The sequence below is a fragment of the Cavia porcellus genome, unplaced genomic scaffold, assembly GCF_034190915.1.
Source record: "Cavia porcellus strain 051 isolate PalLab524CR breed Dunkin Hartley unplaced genomic scaffold, mCavPor4.1 scaffold_20, whole genome shotgun sequence".
Taxonomy (NCBI): Eukaryota; Metazoa; Chordata; class Mammalia; order Rodentia; family Caviidae; genus Cavia; species Cavia porcellus.
The window spans coordinates 68,301,146-68,323,543 of record NW_026947503.1 but is presented as its reverse complement, the minus strand read 5'-3'; the positions used below and the strand labels follow the sequence as shown (position 1 = coordinate 68,323,543).

At 47.0% G+C, this 22,398-nt stretch overlaps 1 protein-coding gene across 1 annotated transcript in view; it reads right to left on the bottom strand.

Moving 5' to 3' along the window:
- Window positions 1-22,398, bottom strand: part of Cep192 (centrosomal protein 192) — a 96,877-nt gene that overhangs the window by 600 nt on the left and 73,879 nt on the right. Inside the window, exons 42-55 of the mRNA XM_063232035.1 lie at window positions 20,617-20,877; window positions 20,255-20,370; window positions 18,112-18,221; window positions 15,160-15,310; window positions 12,345-12,523; window positions 11,822-11,948; window positions 10,403-10,508; window positions 9,690-9,897; window positions 7,123-7,202; window positions 6,372-6,467; window positions 2,934-3,053; window positions 2,471-2,580; window positions 748-874; window positions 118-176 (exon numbers count right to left, since the gene is read on the bottom strand). Coding sequence (XP_063088105.1) covers window positions 118-176; window positions 748-874; window positions 2,471-2,580; window positions 2,934-3,053; window positions 6,372-6,467; window positions 7,123-7,202; window positions 9,690-9,897; window positions 10,403-10,508; window positions 11,822-11,948; window positions 12,345-12,523; window positions 15,160-15,310; window positions 18,112-18,221; window positions 20,255-20,370; window positions 20,617-20,877 — 1,850 coding nt within the window. The remainder of the gene's footprint in view (window positions 1-117; window positions 177-747; window positions 875-2,470; window positions 2,581-2,933; window positions 3,054-6,371; window positions 6,468-7,122; window positions 7,203-9,689; window positions 9,898-10,402; window positions 10,509-11,821; window positions 11,949-12,344; window positions 12,524-15,159; window positions 15,311-18,111; window positions 18,222-20,254; window positions 20,371-20,616; window positions 20,878-22,398) is intronic.

Genomic DNA, 22,398 nt, shown 5'->3' with positions numbered 1-22,398 from the left:
AATGAAACAAAGCTGGGCTGGACTCTCACACACCTGGCTACGCTCGTGCATTCCATGAAAACAGACTGTGCCCCACTCAGCCCTGGCCTCGCAGACTTCCCTGGACCGAGCACTCACCTCAGAGAGTATCTGAAGTGCTTGATGTAGAACGGCGCTCTGGGGGGCAAAAACCTCAGCTGGAATAGTGAGAAACACTTATGAAGTCATGCTAATTTGGAGTCAGTACACGCAACACACACCCCACATCACTGTGATTAAAGACTCATTCTACAGGCTTGGGCACAGCCATAAAACTAGGTAAGACAACAAAGGCTCAGGTAATTAAAATACACTTAGGAGAGTTTTAACACAAACTCACTCCAGTTCTGACTATAGTAAATGGCATTGGAAATATGCCTGTGTGAGACAGAAAACAGAGCAAATAGTAAAAAAAAAAATTAAAATATGAAAAGAAAACTTGATTTTAAAAGGAGGGATCATGAACTTTTTTTTTTTTTGTCTTTTTCGTTTTTATTGGTACCAGGAATCAAACTCACGACCACACACTTGCAAGGAAGGCGCTTACGCCGCTGAGCTAAATCCCCAGCCCCGGATCATGAACTTCTAATGAATTTCCAATCATTACTAGGTCATTTTAAAAAGTTAACTTGTTATTTAAGTTGTAACTTAAATATAACCTAATTAGGAGAGACACTTTTCACAGTCGGGGAAAGGCTTGTGGCACAGGTGAAAGCAACCACTCCTCACCGAGTGTGTGACGAAGGAGTTGTTCCGCAAGCTGACCTTCAGGGCCCGAGATTCTCCCACCTGGGTGGGCAGGAATGTGTAGGCGTCCTTCGGGGCATACACGCCTCGATGGCTCTCATCAGGCAGTCTGTAGGGACAGTGTGAAAGGAACCATAGGAGAGCTACAGAAACAGACTGCTGCTGTGGGCTGTGGCACCCGTGCTGCAGCACAGTGACACTGACACCACCTGGAGATGGCTCTCACCTCACAGAGTTGCTGAGCACCGCCTCCATCTCTGAGTCATGTCACCAGGGTCTGTCGCCTGGGGCACATGGGTGCACACCATCCTGGGAACCTTCAGGCAGCCTGGCCCCAAGTCACAGCCTGGGCCAGGGGCCACTTGGGGCAGCTCCAGCTTTCTGGGCTCCCTCTGTCCCCTTCCCAAAGGAAAGGACACTCTGACCATCCAATGGACCTGTACGCAGTGTGTTGGGTCCTCCAGGGCACTTCCAATGCCTGACATGCACTCTGACTCAGCCTGAGCCAGGGGCCACAGGCCTGTCTCAAGGCCGGCACTGCTACTGGCTCCTGGGACTTTCCCCAGACATAAAACCACTGCTGTGGTCCATCTCAAACCTGACTGTACCTGTTCCAGACACCTGGGAACCTGCACCCCACCACGTCCCTGGGCCAGACAGCTAAGGCCTGCAGACCCCAGCCTTGTGCTCCCAACAAGGCTTTCTACAAGGACCTGGGATCATAGCCGGGCTCCTTCCCACTCTGTGCCTGCCTCCTCCCTCAGCCACAGTGTCCCTGCACCCTGCCCAGCTCCTCCATGCAGGGTCCTTTCCTGAATGCTGAAGACTCAGCCATCTCACTCCAGGTTCCTGTCTCTTCCCCTACAGTGCTTACCAGTGGGGGGGGGGGGGCTGCTATCTCCAGCACCCACCACAGAGCCAAGGCTGAGCTCAGCAATGAGACCATGATGAGTGACAGCATGGAGCAACTGATCAAGAACATGCGTTCTTTAAAGGGCTCTCTTTCCAAAATGCATGCTGCACTTATTAAAAAATAAATGACCAAATTTATATCAAAACCAGCAGGTACTAATATATGCTCTTTTCCTAAGCATCTTCTTCCAGAATTAAGTTAGACCTAACTATTAATTAGGATCCTGAGAAACATTTCCATCAAGTAGAACACTTAAATATCAGCAATAAAGATGGGAAACTAACTTTATGTTTTCAAGACTTTAAGAATCTATTTTCATATGTTACTTATGGCTTTGAAAAATGGTACTATTCTTTAGGCTATCTGGCAACAACACATTTATCATGTGCCCCAGCAAATTTGGGGAAAAATAGGCATTTCTACCTCAAACGAATAAAAACACTCACAGAAATGCACATGCAGTAACATTCATAGCACCTTAACTTCTAACACTCCAAAATTCTACAACACTTAAATGCCAAGAGAAAATGTTCATATGATAAAATAACAAAAAGGAACAAACGATAGATACCCCAGAAAAGAAAAGAACTCTGGAAAATTTACAAAAGAAGGAAAACAGCACATAAGCACTCAGGAAGTTCAAGCAAAACTCAGTTCTGAGGACAGAAATCAGAACACAGCACATCTGGACACCAAGGCCCACAAACACGTGTGTCATGGGCGACAGGAATACCTGTCCTGACCAGAGGACATGCAGGTGTAGCCAGACCACCGCCCTAACACACAGCGTACCCAGGCAGGGGGGCATCCGGGGTGGCGCGTCTGGGAGGTATGGTGGCCACATCTGCCTTCACCAGGCTGTCGGTATGGGCCTGGGTGACTTCATGCCCCGTCCTGGTGCTCTGTGGAGAAAAAGGGGCGGGGTGGACACTCTAGGACCTAGGACATTTATCTACTGCAATTCTTCTTTTTAAAAAGATACGAAAACCCCTGAAATGCAAGTGCTAATCACATTCCCTAATCTCAGACACACATGTGCACATGTGTTTCATGCCACACACGGGCACAGGTGCCAAGGAGCTCAAACATGCCAATGAACAGAATGAAGTGAAAATGAAGATTATGGGACCACAGAATTAGTGAAACTGAAATGGTGTTAGGAGAACATTCTGCATATTCAGACATCTTTCCTATCAAGAGTCATTCAGGATTTAAATGTGCAAAGCAGTTTGCTTACATGCAACATAATACTCACTTGTCCAGAAAGCTGGAATCTCAATGTGTATCTCAAGTGAGGTTCCTTAACAGGATGGCACTCAACATCCCAAAACTGGGCATAATCCCCCTGATCTCTCGGCAGGAACGTGATGGAGACCTGCAGACACAGCCAGAAGAAATTTCAGACCAGACTCTGACGTGACACACAGCGCCGGCCTCCCAGCTCAAAGTTTGCCTGCAGACCCCAAAGGAACAAAGGCTTTTGCACACTAGTTATCCCACGAAGTAAGAGAACAACCTGAGCAATTTCTAGGGTGCCTAGTACTAACTACTGTTTAAGACTTCAGAACACACTCCTCAAAACATACAAGGGCTCCTTAGAGAAAATATACTTGCCAAGTACTAGAGGCGCCAGGCACAGGACCCTGGAGGAGGGTCCTGGCCAGAAACAGTCCTCTGTCCCAGCCAGGCAAGCACCAGTGGGACTCCCCTGGAAATGTGACACTGGGTCAGTAGTCCTGACCACACAACGCAGGCTCACACACGCCCCTGTGTACCACTCGGTGGCAACAGGCTGCGAGGTATATAGCAGACAAGTGACAGTCAAGTCCCCAAAGGCAGACAGGCACGTGTCAGGGGCCTCATTTCAGCTCATGCAGGACCTAGATGCAATAATCACAGAGCTCAAGAGCTAGGAGCAGCAGGATCAGGACCATCTCACATGCCCAATCCTAGGCTGCTTGCCTTCCCTGCCTGTCTTCCCTGTGGCCTGCACTCTCCCCAGTGCCTGTCCTCTACCATGTGACACCAGGCGTGTGCCCCAGCTGTAGAGCCTGCCTGGCACCTCTTCTGGGTCCTCCTGGAGCTGTACCCGACTAGCTGCTCCAGGGAACTCAGATCTCCCCAACTTGCCATTCTGCACGCACAGCCCAAGGGCCTTTGCCTGTTCACAAAGCTGTGCAGCCACAATTACAACCCAACCTGAGGTGCTACTGGCCCCTGGACCCACTGCTAGGAGCGGCCTGCGACCCACCTCAGCTCAGCCCCAGCACACGTGCCCATCCTGCAAGTCACACACCAATGGGGCCATGCTGCATGGTCTTCCATGCCTAGCTTGCTCCACGCTGCACTGTGTTTTCAATGTTCTCATGTGCACATTTCCCTTTCCTGGCCACTGTGAAAATACTGCAAGGAGCACAGGTGCCTGAGTTTTTGTTAGAACTCTTGTTTCGACTTTTTTAAAGTGTTTTTGCAGATGCAGAGTTACTGGGTCAAGCAGCAATTCCACCTTTAGCTTCCAAGGAGCCGCAGGCTGCCAATCATAGCCCACGCAACATGTAGCTCTCCATGCTGTCCACATCCTCAATGACATCAACTTTCCAATCTCTGCCGGATCAAAATGACAGCCCACTGCTGGATTTGACTGCATTTTGCTAATGCTTAGTACTTATCATAATCTTAAGTTCACTGTCTACTTGTGTATTTTCTTTGGAGAAATGTCTACTTAAATCTTTGCTTTTGTCAGACATGTATTCTACCACTGAGCTACAGCCCCAGCCCTCCTTTAATTTAAATTTTGAAATAGGGTCCAAGGTGCCCACGTAGCCTTTAACTTGGCATCTTCTTGCCTCCTCTTCTTAAGTAGCTAAGATTACACGTATATATTATCGTGTCAAGTTGCTCATATTAAAACTGTATCAGGCAGACACAGTTAATGCATGCCTATAATCTCAGACTTAGGAGGCTGAGGCAGAAGGATTGTCATGAGTTCGAGATCAGTCTGGTACACAGTGAGTTGAAGGCAGGTCTGAATTACAGCAAGATTTGTCTCAAAAACCCTGTATCACTTGTTGTATTGAGTTGTAAAAGTTTATTACCAAAAAGTTCATTTGTGTATTCTAGAAGCAAGTCTTTTCTCAAATATATAATTTGAGAATATTTGCCCCACCCTGTGGGTAGTCTTTTTTACTTTGATGATGCTACCTTTTCTTTTATAGCTTGTGCTTTATTGTATTGGTGTCACATGTAAGAAAGCAAAGCACAATCTATTTTTCTAGAAGTTTTATGTTTTTTGCCCTTACATTTAGGGTTCATTTTGAATTAATTTTTTTTTTACATTGTGCTAAGGATTCGATTCAATTCCTTTACCTCTGGATATTCAGTTGTCCTGACATCATTTGTCAAAAAACATTTTCTCCACTGAATTACCTTAGCATCCTTTTCAAAACTATCTAGTGAGCCACAGGTGTGGGGTTTATTCTGGCTTTCTCAACTTTCTCCCACATATGTATGGAACTCCCACATATGTATGTGTATCTCCTCTACATCAATACTAATCTGGTATGTTTTTTCCCAGCTGGGGATTGAGACCCACTGACCTACGCCCCAGCTTTTTTATTTAGAACTGAGGCCTTCCTAAGAAGTTACCCAGGTCAGCCTCAGACTTACTCTCCTCTGGCCTCAACTATCACCCTGTGATATAAATCTTTCAATTTTGTTGTTTTTCCAGGTTGTTTTGCTTTGTTCCTTGTATATTCATAACACCAGGTTCTCAACTTCAAAAGCAAAATAAAAACAAATTCTTTTTTAAAAGCTATCTGGGGTTTTGAGTGGGATTATACTGAATCTGCACCCTACTCAGGGAGCAGTGCTGCTGTGATGATGCTCCTCATCCCCGCCCCCCGCTGCCTGTCCTGCAGCACTCTCGCTGTAACCCCTCTTCGAAGCAGAGCTTCTCTTCAGCCATGTGTCTGCTCCACGTTGTGCTCTGCTTCGGGTGGAGTTTGGGAAATGAAGTAAGTGATACTTGTACAACTGTATCTTTCCAAAGCAGTGAGGAACTCTGACGGCCCAGTACAGACCAGGGAAGTAGAGTTCATGGCCACTACCAAGGCTGCTCAAGGACTCTTGGTAATCAATTGTGAATTCTCAGTTCTACTCTAGGACTCATCAGAGTCTGAAAGTCTATGTAAATGGGCTGGTATCACGTAAATGGGATAGTTTCTACAACTACCTGTAAGTACAACAAAATGTAAGTTATGAGGTAGAGTGGACATCAGGGCCCACTAGGAGATCCAGAATGAAGCAGGACATCAGAGGTCTGCAGCAGCTAGAGGCTCCACTGCCTGTGAAGTCACTCTGGTGTTCCTACCTAGCTAGCCTAGCAGTGCCACAAACAGCCGCCTGACCTAATAGCGGGCAGGAAAAACTGTCATCTAGCCCAGCAAAGTGTGCTGTTGCTCTGGCAGCTGCAGCTATGCATGGATAAGTTCCTCACAGCAAAAGCTTCCCTCCCGCCACTGGGCAGTGCACAGCGCCATGCACACTGCCCCGTCCTCCTGTGCCTGCCCTGGGAGGCCACTCTTCCTCGGGGCCTACTGGCTTCGAGACAGGGACAGCCTGCAGAGGATGAGTCCATGAGCCTCCTGCCCAGGAGCATCATATTTCTCCCACATGGTGATGGGCCAAAGCTCACCTTTTGAGTTCCATGGCTTCCCAGCGTACCAGAAATGGGAGCACACCTGAATGCCGTGTAGGTAGCTCGAAAGACATCTCCACTCTCATCAACTCCCTACAAGGCAGTCATTCACACAATCAAAGATGAAAGCTGTCACACCTGTCCCAGGAACACTACTACTTCTTGGGTGCTAGGCATCCTGGGCAGCCATCATTTCTCCATGTGGAGGCTGTGTGGTAACCTCCCAGGCCACAGCAAGCATCAGCACACTGTTCACAAGGTCAGAGGACTGTCCTGCCCTCCCAGCCCCCAGGCTAGGGAGGTGACTTCACAAGCTGTGAGGCAGGAATGGCTTTTTCTCTAGTCAGTCCCAGGACTGTCTTTTGTGTGCATTTTTGTCAGGATTGTGGCTCGAGTTATGACTTAATGGCCACACAGAATACATGGCAGAGAGGGCTGCATGGAGTGCAGGGCCCCACTCCCTCCTGCCTCGGATGCTCTCGGAGCTCAGAGAGGAGCCACATGTGTGCACACCCTGTGCTAAGTAACAAAGGCCCCCTCTCCTTCCAAAAAGTTATTTCAGCTAAAAATCAGGAGGATGAGAAGGCACAATTAAAACAGAGCAAGTGTGATTTCCACACCACCTGACTCTCAGAACCCCTGAGTGAAGATGGCCCCAGTCAACCCACAGGGAGACACGTCCACCCTGGCCCCAGATCTCCCCACTAGCCCAAGAGTACAGCAGATAATCTAGGCTGGCAGGACTGACCTTGACGTATGGTGGGGCAAAGGATGACAGGTGCCACCTCACGTCCGTGGGGCCGTGATTCTCCAGCTCCAGACAGCTCTCTGAAAGGGGCACAGGGACAGTTCCCTGGGACAGTCCTCAATGACACCCTGGACACCCTGAGGGCCCCACTAAGGTCCGACAGGAGCCACAGGGTTGCTAGGGCATCAGGATCAGACAGTCCACTTGGGTTTTACTCTAAATATTTCACATCCAGGGCACTCCCATCCAGGACCACACAAATGTCACACATAAGGCGTCACCAGACAACCACCACCAGGGAGAAGATGGAGGGGAGCATATGGGTGGAGTCCAGGCTGGATGCCATACAGAAGGGTCAGAAGAAAATCCAAGAGCAGCAACCCCAGGAGTGTCACGGGCACAGAACTATGAGAAGGTGATGGGGAAGGGAGAGGAGGGGGAGGCAGTGGACACAGTGGAAGGGGGTGTGAGCAGTGTAGGGCCAGACCAAGAACCTCTGGAACAGATGTGTAGGGATCTCCCCTGACCTCACATTAGGAAAGGGCCAGAAGGCAGCGAGGACACTAGTGCTGGAGGAAGAGGCTGGCTAGGTCCTGGGAGCTGGAGGGCAGGCACAGGAGGATGGGGCAGGCCAGGTCCTGGGAGCAGGAGGGCAGGCATGGGAGGAAGAGGCTGGCTAGGTCCTGGGAGCTGGAGGGCAGGCACAGGAGGATGGGGCAGGCCAGGTCCTGGGAGCTGGAGGGCAGGCACAGGAGGATGGGGCAGGCCAGGTCCTGGGAGCTGGCGGGCAGGCACAGGAGGATGGGGCAGGCCAGGTCCTGGGAGCTGGAGGGCAGGCACAGGAGGATGGGGCAGGCCAGGTCCTGGGAGCTGGAGGGCAGGCACAGGAGGATGGGGCAGGCCAGGTCCTGGGAGCAGCAGGGCAGGCACAGGAGGATGGGGCAGGCCAGGTCCTGGGAGCAGGAGGGCAGGCACAGGAGGATGGGGCAGGCCAGGTCCTGGGAGCAGGAGGGCAGGCACAGGAGGATGGGGCAGGCCAGGTCCTGGGAGCAGGAGGGCAGGCACAGCAGGATGGGGCAGGCCAGGTCCTGGGAACAGGAGGGCAGGCACAGGAGGATGGGGCAGGCCAGGTCCTGGGAGCAGGAGGGCAGGCACAGGAGGATGGGGCAGGCCAGGTCCTGGGAACAGGAGGGCAGGCACGGGAGGATGGGGCAGGCCAGGTCCTGGGAGCAGGAGGGCAGGCACAGGAGGATGGGGCAGGCCAGGTCCTGGGAGCAGGAGGGCAGGCACGGGAGGATGGGGCAGGCCAGGTCCTGGGAACAGGAGGGCAGGCATGGGAGGGAAGAAGTGTCCAGGTCCTGGGAGCAGGAGAGTGTACATGGGAGGAAGGGGCAGGCATTGGAGGAAGGGGCTGGCCAGGTCCTGGGAGCAGAAGGGCAGGCACAGGAGGAAGGGGCTGGCATGGGAGGGAAGAGGTGGCCAGGTCCGGGAACAGGAGGTGGGCACAGATGCCAGGAGAAGGCTCAGCGGTCTCTCTAGGCTCTGGGCTTCTGTTTCCATGTGAGGTGAGGGAAAGGGTGGGAAAAGGCAAGAGACAAGCAGAGAGGGAAGGAACAGAGCTCAGGGAGAAGGGCTCAAGTGAGGATGGAGGACACACGCTGAGGAAGGCCTTGTCCAGAACTCCTACTCTGCTGCCAGGTGACCGTGATGACCAAACAAGGGCTCAGAGAGTCTAAAGGGACCCTGTGTGGGTGGTGCAGAGGGTGAGCAAGCTGGGGGACTCAGTAATGGCCAGGAGCATCAGGCTGGGCTGGAATGAAGGGCAAGGTTCAGGATAGCCCGGAAAGGGAAACGGAGGCTGGAGATAGCACCGGCACAGGGCAGAGATAGGGAGACACAGGAGAGGGAGGTGGGAGGATGACCAGGTTTGAGAGGAGCACTGGCAACACCGAGCACCATGACCTCAGCCATACCACTGTGCAAGGGCAGCCATGGAGGCAGCCTCTCCAGGGTCTCAGCATGTGCCCTTCACCACTTTCCCCCTCCTCTCTCCCTTATCTCCTAACTTCCAATTTATGAACCCTGGCCAGAGCTGAGGAGTTTAAACAGTGATACAGTGTCCGGGTTTCACGTTTCAAAATTTAGCTCCCAGGATTTGGGCATGGTGGTGCATGCCTAGAATCCCAGCATTCAGGAGCAGGGGAAGGAGGACTGCCACAAATTTGAGGCTACCCTCCTTAGAGGCCTCATAGTGTGCAAGGCTGACCTAGACTACATGGCCACACCCTGTCTCAAAAATACAAAGAAAAGATTAAGCTCCCAAATCCAGCCTTTCTCTGAAATCACTCAACACTGACACCTGGATTTTCTGCTGCCTGGGGGTCTGTCCTCACTAGACTTAGGTGGACTAGCATAGGATGTTGGGGGCTGGGGGCCGAAGGGTTCCCTAGCACCAGGGAGGTTGTGGGTGCACCCTCAGTGCCTTGATGAGCTGAAAACAAAGAGTGCTCGAACCTGGACATAGCACTGGACATCTGACCCACATCACCATGTGGCACACACACTACCTGAGGTTTTTCCAGGTGCTGTTTCAGGAAAGGTGATGGTCTTGCTTTTTATCTGCACTTTCATGGAAGGAGGCTTTGCCACCAGTTTTGTCAAATGACTCACAGAAGGCTCAGATGCCTGGAGGAGACTTCCAAACGTTCTGGAGGCCAAACAAGATAAACGTTCTTCCTGAGTCAAATCTTCTCGAATTTGAACTTTCACAATTCTCTGAAAAAAGCCAAGTTAAAGAAATAACGCACAAATATAGTGACTGTTTTTAATAGAAGCCTAATTTTTAAGAGGAACTGGCAAATAATGAAATACTGAATTTAGAAATTAAAGTTTGTGTAGATCTCAAAGAAAATCAGTCTCTGACTCGATTTCCTCTCCTCTTAAAACCTTCACCTCTTGGGGGCTGGGGATTTAGCTCAGCGGCATAAGCGCCTGCCTTACAAGCAGGCAGTCATGAGTGATCCCTGGTACCGATAAAAACGAAAAAGACAAAAACAAAAAAAAACCCTTCACCTCTTACAAGGAAATTCTACAAATCAGCAGTGGCTTTCAGGCCCACTTTTCACCATAGCCTCAAGGGCATCATCCAGACACATGAGGCTGAAGGTCTACACTAAGCACTGAACCATACCAGACCTGCAGCAGGCTGGCAAGCAAGTTACAGACCTCGAAGCTGAGGCCACAGGACAAGAGGAATGTGCACAGTGATTGGCCCACATACCTCCTCTCCATTGTCACAGTGCACATACACCGAACCACTCCAAGGCAACATCGACTGCTTTGTGGATAAGGAGGGATTAGGACTCAGAAGAATTTGCTGTTTACTCCTTAAGAGAAGAAGAATTAAAACTGTAAATATTCTATACTTTCACAGCAGACAGACAAAACAGAGCTGCCCACACTGTTCCACCCATGACTGCCTACCCCAGCGCTGGGAAACGGTAGAGGACCAGGCCAGTGCACACCCAGCTTCCGTCTCCAAGTCTATTGTCAACACAGGTGAAGGCAGAAACCCATAAACCCAAGGGCAGAGTGCATGAAAATAAGGCATACATAAAAAGCAGCCTGAAAGCAATCTAAAATAAAACTGCCTAGAGCAAAAGGGCGGGGACTGACAGTCCTGAGTCACTTGATACAAAGACAGCTGGGATGTAGGAGGGGCAGGGAGGTGGCTACGGAGAGAAAAGGGTTTCTTAGTACTGGTCTCCAAGACCACGGGTACCAAGGAAATGTCAATGGGGTTCATGTGACCAGATCTTCAACTTCAAGAAATCACCAGTTACAGGTCAAGAAGGACAGGGTGGGATTATTTCCCACAGCCACAGCCAAGCACAGAGGCTGTGTAGTGTAAGCAGAAAGGCTGTCCAGCCACACCCTTTCTGATTCCTGTGGCTATACACAGCAGCTCTCATGCAGGGCAGTGGGCACTGCAGCACAGCAGGGCTTTCCCAAAGTGGCAGCCACACCTCCTCTCAATCTTAGGTGAAAGCACACTCAGCATCTTGCGACAGTAAAGCCTCGTGCTGCGTGGCAAAGCTACATCCCCATGACGAAGCAGCTGTGGGAAGAGCTCCATGCCAAGGGAGGCCTTGCAGCACCGTGGCTTCATACCCAGGGCAGTGCACAGGGTAGCTGGCCCTGAGGCTGCTTTGCAGAGCAGCCCAGGAAGGAATAACAGCAAGGACAGAAAAATGTCCTCCAGAAAGCTAGCAGCCCACACAGTCCAAACTGAGGAGATGGAAGACACAACCAGCTGGCTTCAGAGACCTCGACACCCTCAGCACATGACCGGTTTATTCCTGGCCATGGGCACCATGGGAAGTGGACCACATAAGAAGGCCTGCAATGTCCTCGTTCCCAGGTACCACACCACGCACATGTATCCCAAGCATCTCCTGGGACAGTGCCCACAGCATGTGACCTCCACACCTGTGCATGGGTCGGGAGCTCACTAACTCTCCACTTTCACCAGTTGTCCATTCATTTATTTATCCCATAGTGTGAGGGACCAAAGCCAGGGCTGTGCATCAAGGCGCATGTTTTCTCACTGAAGAGCACCCTAGCCCCTGAACAAACTGAAAGGACTCAGAGGTCACCATGACAGCACCCAAGGGACATGGGAACTCAGGAGACTACTCACTCTGGTGTGACAAGCCCATGCTCCGGGGTGACCGTCAGGCAGTGCGCTGGCCAGTACAGCTCAAATTTCAGTGTCCTGACAGAGTTATTCACAATCTGGAAATGTGCGGTTTTGGCCATGTTACCTACTATGTCAGAAGAATAAATGTTACTTACACTTAAAACAGGGAAAGACACATGTCAATAACAAAAAAATTCCAAATCCAGTTTAATTTGCTCTTTTTCTCAACTGTTCTATTTTAAGAATTTCAAATTCAGTTAAGTGTTAGAGGCTACAAAGACACTGGCAGGTGATCATGTGACAGAAGAACAGAAAGTTCATATTGCTGCTGCGAGGCACTAGCTTAAGCACTCATGTGTGATTTGGCCAATGGAGCCTGAGCAACCAGGTAAAAAGCAACCCATGTGGCCTTTGGGCTGTCAGGCAGCCCTGTCCTAGGTGCATACTGCCCACGCACAGCCTGCTGGGCACAGACCTAGGCTCCAGACCCAGGTTCCAGCTGCACCATGGCTGAGGTACTCACATGCCGAAGGGGCCAGCAGGATCAAGTGCTCGGGCCACACGGCCCATGTCTTTGCAGTAGCTGAGGCAGGCTCCTGCAGAGGGGCAGCTCGAGGGGGAAATGGAGAGCCTTGAGGACCTCTGACAGGAAGGACATCCAGAGAGATGTTGCCACTGTGCCTTCCAGACAGCTCTGAGTCACTGAGAAAAGAGTTACAATTACATCAGCAGAGAGAGAAAAGCCAAAAACGAAGAAAAGCCAATGCTTTGCAGACTTCACACTAATTCTTCATAAATCTAATACATGAAGACAAAACTAAAAGGGCACCACAAATGCTGTGGTTTTCAGTGAGTAGAAACCCTCCCTGCTTTGTATTTTATAAGGTGGGGCACAGGGCAGTGCTCACTGAATGTGCAAAAGGCCTGGAGCTCAATACCAGCACCTTGAAAGGAAGAAAAGTGAAGACAGTTGGGCAGACAGCACAACAAACTTTTAATGAGAAAGCAGAGCAATCACCTTTTTTTCTGTGCCTGCCTTCTGTCTCTAAAATTGATGAAAAGATTTACATTAAAATAACCCAGTATTAAGAAGAAAAACAAAATGCACTGCACAGCGGCAACTGGCGTCCCACACTGATGACACAGTACGCTAAGGACAAGGGTACCTGCGCAGACACTTGGAGAGACAGGCAGCTTAGCCCAGGAGGGTTTCCTTACATGTTTTCTAATAAGCCCGAAATTATAAAAAATTATAATTCAATTGAAATTTGCTGCACACATACAATCCTGGCACCAAGGGAGGCTGAAACAGGAAAATCCTAAATTAGAGCCCAGCCTGAGCAATTTGGTGATTCTGTTCAAAATTTATAAAGGACTGGAGATACAGCTCAGTGTGAAGGTCCTGGGTAAAAAATGTTTGTAATCAGCAATGCACATAACACACTGGAGTATAACAACAGTACTCGACTTCTGCTGCCCTGTGGTGGACTCCAGTTCAGCTCCCCGAAGCCAACACCGGCCAACAGGGATTCCTACCCCTCCCTTCTGCCTGTGTCCTCAGTCGGCTTGAAGGTGAGAGTCCTGGCTGTGCCACCTAGGCTGCCTGTCCTCTGAGACCAGCCCTGACGGCGCAGGGACTGTCCAGACCCCGCATGCACATTCCACTGTCTGCGCCCTCTCGCTGCAGTCAGTAGCATGTATGGTGGGGACACTGAGCTGGGGATGCTCAGTGGACAACCTTGTCAGGATGAGGAGGAGGAAAACAGTTACTGCATGCAGAAGGGTGCGCTGCTGGGGGCAAGGTGCACTCACACATGGTAAATGGGAGCACACACAGACACATGTGTTCATGCACCAGTTTGTACTTTTCCTAGCTCTGTCCCCCATGACACACTGGAAAGCAATAAGATCAAACACAGGAGCCCACCAGCACTGGCCTCTGGCTCCCAAGGCTGTCAGAGCAGGACAGGGAGTACATAGGAGCCTGCAGCACCCTATCCCGTATGCAGGGAGTAAATGGGTGCTCAGCAGTAACTAAACTCAGCACCTGGCAACTTATAAACAGTGTGATTCAGGCAACAATGACCAACAGATGCCAAGGTCTGCTGAGCTCAGGGTCCCTGAAGGCTCAGTTGCTGGACCCTTGCAGTGTCTGCAGCAATGATGGAGCCTGGGGAAGGTGAGTGGATCACCAGTGCTAATCTGTGGACAATCCACACTTTGGTGGTGTTACTGAAAATGATAAAACTGAGGAGGTGGGGCCCAAATGGATGAAGCCGGCCATAGGGAAGCGCATGGCCTCAGAGGCTGCTTCTGTCCCCAGCCCCTGTCTCACTACCTCCTGGCCTTCAAGGTGGCAGCTCTGGTCCAGTGTACCCTCTGCTAGGAAGCTTGCATGACACAGCCCAGAGGGAGGGAGACCACAACCAGGATGAAGTCTCTGGAACCAAGATGGTGTAAACCTTCCCTCCCTGCCTTGAGCTGCTACTAAGAAAAGCCGACTGACAGGAGATGACTCAGCACCTCCAAGCATCTGCCCAGGGACACTTACAAGGTACTTCAGGGAGAAAGTGAGGCCAAGTGCTGAAATGCCATAGTAACAGGGTAATAGGCACTAACCACTACCTGACAGAGTGCTGAAAACACAGAAGCATTTCTGCGCTATTTCACCAAAAGTGTGAAACCAAAATCTGTAAACTGAAATTGGGTGATATTTTACAAACTGCCTAAACTTGAAAAATCAATGTCACTGGTATGAAAAGGGTTAACATCTGATTTGCAACCGAAGGTCTCTGACTCTGTGGTCGGAACCAGTCATTCCAGGACAGCAACTGGTCTGCTGTGCTCCAGAATAAAGGGAAGCCTGGCTTAGAGGAGTGATTGCAGACTTAGACCAGACCCCTGCTCTATGGCTCAACTATGGAGGACAGCGTGGGACAGCAGCAGGCATGGGTGCCACCTGTGGATGAGGTGACACTGCTGTATCAGTGGTAGGCACTCTCCTTTCCACTGGGTCCTTGTGAATCTGTGGGAGGAGCTATGAGCACACCCAGGGCTCGTCAAAGGTCATCATCTTGCAGGTGATGCTTACTTAGATGGGCTAGAGAAAAGCCCCACTCACATGAAGAATGACAGTCACATGGTCAAATGTGGTTAACAACCAAGACCTGAGCACACAGTCTAGGGTGGCTTTATGTACCATCTGTAAACTTTCCTCAAAGTTTGAAATGATTTCAATTATGCCAATAAATAAAGATGAAATAAACACTTGAGAGAAGATAAAGTACAGGGTAATTTCTATAATCTACAAAAGATGTTTGCTTGCATATTTGTATTACCTTTTAGATTCCAAGCTAGCTTGGGAAGAAGGCTGAAGAAATTCTCTACCAGAAATAGTGTCTCGGAATTCTCCAATTATTGAAAGGATAATTTTACGCATGTTTCCGTAAAAGAGCTGAATATCATTAGGCCGTTCAGGAAGATCGTAGACTGAAAAAAAAAAAAAACGATGTGAAATACACCCGTTCCACACAAGCGTATCACAAAGCAGCAGGTGAAGTTATCTGCTGACAGCACAGAGCACTGCTGCTCCATGTTGGGCAGGTGGCAAGAAGCAAGGGCATCTCACACTCGGAAGCAGCTCAGCTCAGAGCCTGAGTGTGTAGCGCCCTTGCAACTAGGGAGCGCCATGACCTTCTGCAAGTTCATGAGCCTCTCTGAGCTTCCATTTCCTCCATTACAACCTGGAACAGCCACCTATCTCAGCAGATGCTGGGAGCCTTAAAACAAGAATGCTTCTGAAGATAAATGTATGGAAACAAACACCATATGAGCCAGGCATGGAGATACATGCCTGTAATCCCAGCACTCAGAAGCTGAGGCAGAAAGGTTGCTGCAAGCTTGAGGCCAGCCTGGGCTACACAGAGTGTTCAAGGGCAGTCTAAACAGTGAGGCCCTAACACAGTGAGACCCTGTATTTAAAAAAAAAAATAGAAAACATCAAGCACCCATATGAAATATACTGTAGTCTAGGAACTATTCTGGTCCCTCAAAGATGAGGAACTAAGGGTAGAGTGGTTAAGGACACACATGTGGAAACCAGGTACTGTAAGCATCCCCCATTATTTCTGGATTAACCCATCATATGTGCCTGCTCCAACGCTGTATTGGCCTCTTTGCCCCTGTGGACTCCTGCAACCACCTGCAATCAGCCCTTCCCGCTGCGTGCTCCTAAGTGTGTGCGTACCAGCAGCACAGCATGGTTCAGTCCGCTCTCTTGTGGGCTGGTGCAGAAGAGATGCTGGCCTGTGCCAGAGACAGGTCCTGAACTGTGCATCAACTCGAAACCCTCTATCATCCTACACGCCTGTGCCTGCCCCTTGGTGTGCAGGACCCAGATGCCTGAATTCCCGAGATCAGGCCACCCTATAGCACCCCTACCAAGCATAGAGATCCTTTATCTTCAGCACCTTGCATTTCAGATGCAATATAAAAATTGGGGAGGAGCTATCACCAGAAACCTAACCACTTAATACTATGTTGTGGACACTGCCAACTTACTTAGGTTATTTTTACCAAAATGAGATCTGAGACAGAAAAATAAACCATCAGGGGACACCCATCCCCAACAGATAATGTTAATTTTTACTCTGATTTTAACAGCAAGATTACAGCAGTTTCCTACCTTTCCATGCTGCTCCACCTCCCCTTCCCATATGACAGAGATCTCACACCCATGCCTCCACGCCTGGCTGTGCCCTTCATAGCCCCTCCTCGCCCAATTATCCATCAGCCTCTGCAGGTCAGATGCTCAAAGCTATAAACCTGGCACTTGGAATAACTACCTTTGTTCTATAACTTAACTTGTTTCTCTTTTCTGCCATGAACTATACAAAAAGATCTTGAATCCTGTCCTAAGAGCTCAGAATTTGGAGTTTTAGGGGCCGAGAATATAGCTCAGAGGCACAGTGCCTGCCTGGCAAGCACAAGGTCCTAAGTTCAACTGCCAGTTCCAAAAAAAAAAAAAAGGAAAGCAAGAAAGAAATTGGAGTTTTATCTCCCCTGAGTCTGCAGGCTAAATACAAACCTGGATCCCTCCACTTCTCTAAATTGCCACTCATGTTTCCTGCACCATTGGAAAATCCAAAATTCCTATAATACTTGGTTTGCAAAACCAAAACTATGCAAAAAAAAAAAAAAAACTTGGTTTCCAAAAACACTATTATGTAAAAAAAAAAAAAAATTTTTTTTTTTTTTTGGTACCAGGGATCAAACTCAAACTCATGACCTTGCACTTGCCAGAGAGGTGCTTGTGCCACTGAGCTAAATAAACCCCCAGCCCTCCTATACAAATTTTTAAAATATTTTGTTTTCTCTTTTTAAAAAAATGTTTTAAGATAAGCCCTCACTATGGTTCCAGTTAGCCTTGAACTCATTATACACCCTTGGCTGGTCTCAAGCTTTTGATGATCCTCCAGCCTCAGCCTCCCAAGTACTAGAATTATAGGTGTGAACCACCATGGCCAGCAAAAAAGCCAGTATTTTCTTAATAAATGTTTTTCTTATTTTTCATATTATTTAATAAATTCATACTGTTTTAATGCTTAGAAACATTCTGCATAATTAAACTACCCCTATTGTCAGGCACAGATTACTTTTAACTTCCTGCAATGATAAAAAATACTATAGTAAAACTTTATGCATGCATTTTTACATAATTTGTATGTCTTGATGTGTTTACTTTGTGTAAGTGAAAAGCCACTTCCAAATATGCAGACTGTGTTGCAGACTGGGGCTGGCTGTCTGGAGGAGGAGCTTCACATGTCCAGCTTGGATTGCTACCCCCGTCCCATACCTATAAATCCTCCAGGGAGCATGAGTTCACAGTCACTTGTTCTGCAGTCACAATTCACTGAGTTCAGCAGTGACCACCCCTACCTCTTGCTTAAAAGCACACACACACAGGCGCCAGGGATTTAGTCAATGGTCTAAGCACCTGCCTGGCAAGCGCAAGGCCATGAGTTCGATCCCTAGCACCAAAAAAAAGCACATTCACAGGACAGGCGTGCTAACACTATAACAACAAAAGTATTTATAAAGCACAACACTTGTGGCTGTCATGACTCCACCAAACATCAGCCTTCTTCCCACACTGGAGAGAAGGGTCCTGCAGCTCAGGGCTGAGCTCTGTCGGTCACATGGCAGTGCTATGCACTACACCCCAGCACAGCTCCTACCCCCATCACCCCACAGCCTGATAGCCCAAAAGGAAGTAACAGGCAGGTGCTAACCTTCATCTACAAGCAGCTCATCCCGGAACACTTCAGCAAAGTCAATGTTTTGCAGCATACTATGTTCTGGAAGTATCCGCTTGATAAGTCCTGGATTGTGCAACAGGGCTCTGCCAGTTTCATTCAAAAACGATTTGATGAATAAAATGACCTTAATTATGTTTCCATTAATGGATCTGGCAAATCCTACTAACTGCATATTAGCATTAGTATATCATGTTTTAGGTCCAATCAAAGTTTTTTTAAAAAGGAAAATCTGTTTTGGAAGTTCTCTCGGAGTTCTATATTGTAAAATTATTAGTCTAACAATGTCAAAGCAAGAACACCAATGTAAGAGTACAAAGAAGAGTAAGATTCTTTTAGTTCTTACATTTTCATTATTTGGTACTCTTCAAATAGTTATCTCAGGGGGAAAAAAACATGCTAAACAAATGGTAAGAAGTCAGAGGAAAAGAATCTAAATTAACATACAGATGTCTGTCTGGTTCATCCCTCAGAATTTTGATGTAAGAATTGAAATATAAACATTTCTATGATATTTAAAATATTAATCACCAAAGGAAATCTCATTACTATAAGTTAATGGGTAAACAGTTCTGAAACTACACTGATTTTTATAGCCTAGGGAGGGGCAAATAGAAAGCAAGGAAGGAAGGAAGGAAGAAAGGGAGGGGGACAGGGAGGGAGGGAGGGAGAAACCCGGTAATCTTATTTCTGCAAATGTCAGCTTCTGTTTGTGAAACAATTAAGCAAAGCAGAGCCAGGTTCAAAGGTGAGCGCCTCACAGCTGGCCTGTTCTAACATCATGAAGCAAGCCATCATTAACTTTTTAAACTTCCCAACAAACCTCAACAAAACATGAAAGACAATTTCCCAAATTCTGCATCAAAACAACATAGTAGAGACAAAACATTAGAAGGAGAGAGGTTCTATTCACCTATAACCTGGGCTGCAGTTTCTTATTTTCTACTAATAGTCCTAACTCAGGTGCTTTGGACCTCTGGTCTAGGAAACTAAACTTCATAATTAAAAAAATCTAGAATTTACCAACTAAGAATGCAACACATTTAAATGACAGCTAGACCTATGTCAATATCCTAAATTAGCCATTTAATTAGAGGAATCAAATTTTATAGAAGTACGTGCTTTAAGTAGCTGCAAGTAGCCCCCAAAATAAACTCTTGGACAAAGGATGTCTTCAAGTATGTTAAGGGAACAGTTACATATGGGTGATTTCTGAAACAGAAGACAACAAGCATATATTCTTACATTATAAACTGCCTGATCTCTACAAAATGTATTCCACACGCCAAAATTCTTGGATGTACAAATCTGGAAAAACCATTTCCTGGGATTAACTTCGTAAGGAATTTTCTAATTTGGGAAATTAACAGCATTTCACTTTATTGCAAGTCTTTGCCATATCTGACTGAACCGAGTTGTCATTTATACATTTAAAAACCACTGTTGTTGGCAATGTGCCAGTACGAATGTTACACAAGCACAACTGTGTTTACACTAAGAACTGCCACTCTAATAGCCTAACTTCAGACATGTATTCTTAATTGCAAAAAAATCATTAATTTGTCACAATGAAATTTTGAATGTTTGCTTTAAGTGTAGATATAGGTTTTAGAAACTAAAAGCAGAAAGAACTGCAACAATGAAGGAAACCAAAATATTTCTGCATTTGAAGGATGAAAAAAGGTAGCTACAAGTAAAACATTCAATACACTGATAAACATTTCAAGTAATACACAGCATTCCTAGAATTTTCTAACTCATGAGTGTTTTAATCTTTCAGTAGTTAACATCTTTTCTGAAACCAATCTACTGCCACCTAATACATCCTCAAGAGAACATCAGGAACACGGTCCAGTAATGAGGTATGGTCTCCTACTGGGTAAAAGCAAAGATGCACAGTACACGTGTCAAGAAAAAAGGTGTAAGGCCAGAAAACACAGGAGATGCCTCATTCCTACTTCACTTCATGCCAACTTACCAGTCTCACAAATCTTAGCAAAAAATTTTTTTCTATGAGTTCACTGATAATAAAGAGGTTCTAAAAATTCCACATCTACCTATAGGCATTATTTTCATTCAATAGTTCTCAACATTTTCTATTCTAAGATACAAAATCTACCTTCGATACTGCTGTCGGCAAATTTCATCTCCACTAAAGAAGTACACAGTGCATAGCTGTGTTGTAATTCTTTGGTCCTTCCTCCTCTCTGGTGGGCTGTATATCACAGTAACATCCTGAAGCCAAGACAAAAGTCAGAAGCAAGGCATAGGCCTTTTCAGTTTCTCTGAACACATGGTCTTATAAGCCTAAACATGCAGTACAGAAAGAGTGCATATGTACTAAAATCCCAAGAAAGTTAGACAAGTTAAGCTATTCTTATATTGCTTCCAAAAATTACTTCAGCTTTTGGCCATAAAATACATAATTATTAATCTAAAAATGTAAGTCCATTTTTTTAAGAGCATAGACTTTATACTCACTTCTTGTGTTCGTTCCTTCAGTACAAATTTATCTGGAAAAATCCTTAATATTTTAGGATCCAACAAAACTTTTTTCTGACAATCTTTAAAGCCTACAGCTTTAACAAAGGCTGCTCGTGAGCCGGTGTTGCGGACAGAAAAGACAGCTCGGCTTTCCTTGCCAGGTACTAAGCTGTTCACTGTTACCATGTAGCTGTCAGATAATTTCTTAACACCTTCCAAAATAAGATTACTTGTTCCTCCATATCCAGACAAAGGTATCTAAAAAACACATTCAAGATCATTTTTATATAAGAAGCACAACATTTAATTATAGTCAGAAGAGCATACAGAAAGACAATGCAATTAAAAGTTTTAATGCTGGTATACTTGGGTGACTACTTACTTTTAGTTCATTATTATATATAAAAACCTTATCTTATGAGCACACAAACATGGTATGAATAATTATGTCACTGTTGTAACCGCCTTGCTCAGATGCAGAGGAACTCAGCAAAGAGATCGCTACTAACATCCTTGCTCTGAAGTTTCAGGGTGAAACACTGATGTTTGTAATTTACTTTGAAATGGGTTAAAAAGAAGAACTGATGGATGGTGAGATGTGTGGTGAAAGAAACAGTACAGCATGCATTTCAGAATCCAAGTGAAGTGTGTGCCAGCATTCCACTGCATACTTCCTTCAACTTCTCAGTAATCTACAAATTATCATACAATTTTTGGGAAAAATCTCATCATACAATCTTAGCACCTGGTCAAGCCAGTGTTGGAAGAGAAACACACACAGGGGCTAAACTGAGGACAAGTGTTGAGGAGCTCTGCCAGCCAGGCAAGCTGGCAGTGGAAAAGCTGGGCAGGGTGCTCCTGTTGCCACTTTCAAGGGGCTCAAGCCTTCCCAGAGTAAAGTTTCGCAGACTCCTTTTCCTTAACAAGGCAAGGAAACCTTTCTGCACTCTTCAAAACATGTCTTTCCAAGTTACTTTTCAGCCTGTGTGCACTAGCACATGCCTATAATCCCAGCTAACAGGGAGGCTGGGGCACAAGGACTGCAAATTTGAGGTTTGTGTGGGCAACTAGGTGAGGTTGTCTCCAAATAAAGCACAAGGGCTGGGCATGCAGCTCTGTGCAAGTGCTTATTTATCACAAGTGAGGCCCTGCGTTTAACCTTCAAAGTAATAGTATTTATCCCTAATTAGTTAGAAGAGCTCCCAAAGACTCTCTCATAAAAGGCAAATATGAAAACAGTCACTTACTCAAATTGCACTAAATACTGAATAAAATGACATTTAGCTTTCATAAATTTTCTTGCCTTTTATAACAAATGCATCACATTCTAAAGGACTTCAGATCAGAAACTCCGACAAATGCTGTCTCCTTCAAAATGACTTCTGATAGCCAAAAACATTTCTAAGTTTTCTTTTACCACAGAATTTTATAAACGAATTTTCTCTTTGAAACTAAGTAGCAAGCGGTAGCAGGAAGAAGCAGTCCTGAAAACACTCAGCAAGTAATGCCCCACTGTGGTCCTCCTGCATCCAATGCCCTGAGACACCAAGTCCTCCCTGCTCCTCTGTGACAGGAGTGTAGCCAAGCATTCAGGATGCCTGATTGTACCATCATATCAAGCTTCGTAAAGTGACAATCATTAGTCTACCCTCGTAACTGATCCTACCCTGCTAGCTAATCAGAAGAACTGCCAAGCTGTCCTGTCTCGCCTTTGTACCTCCTGCCTGTACATCATATAAAAGCACTACGCCACCAGAGATCAGGGCCTGATATTCTGGC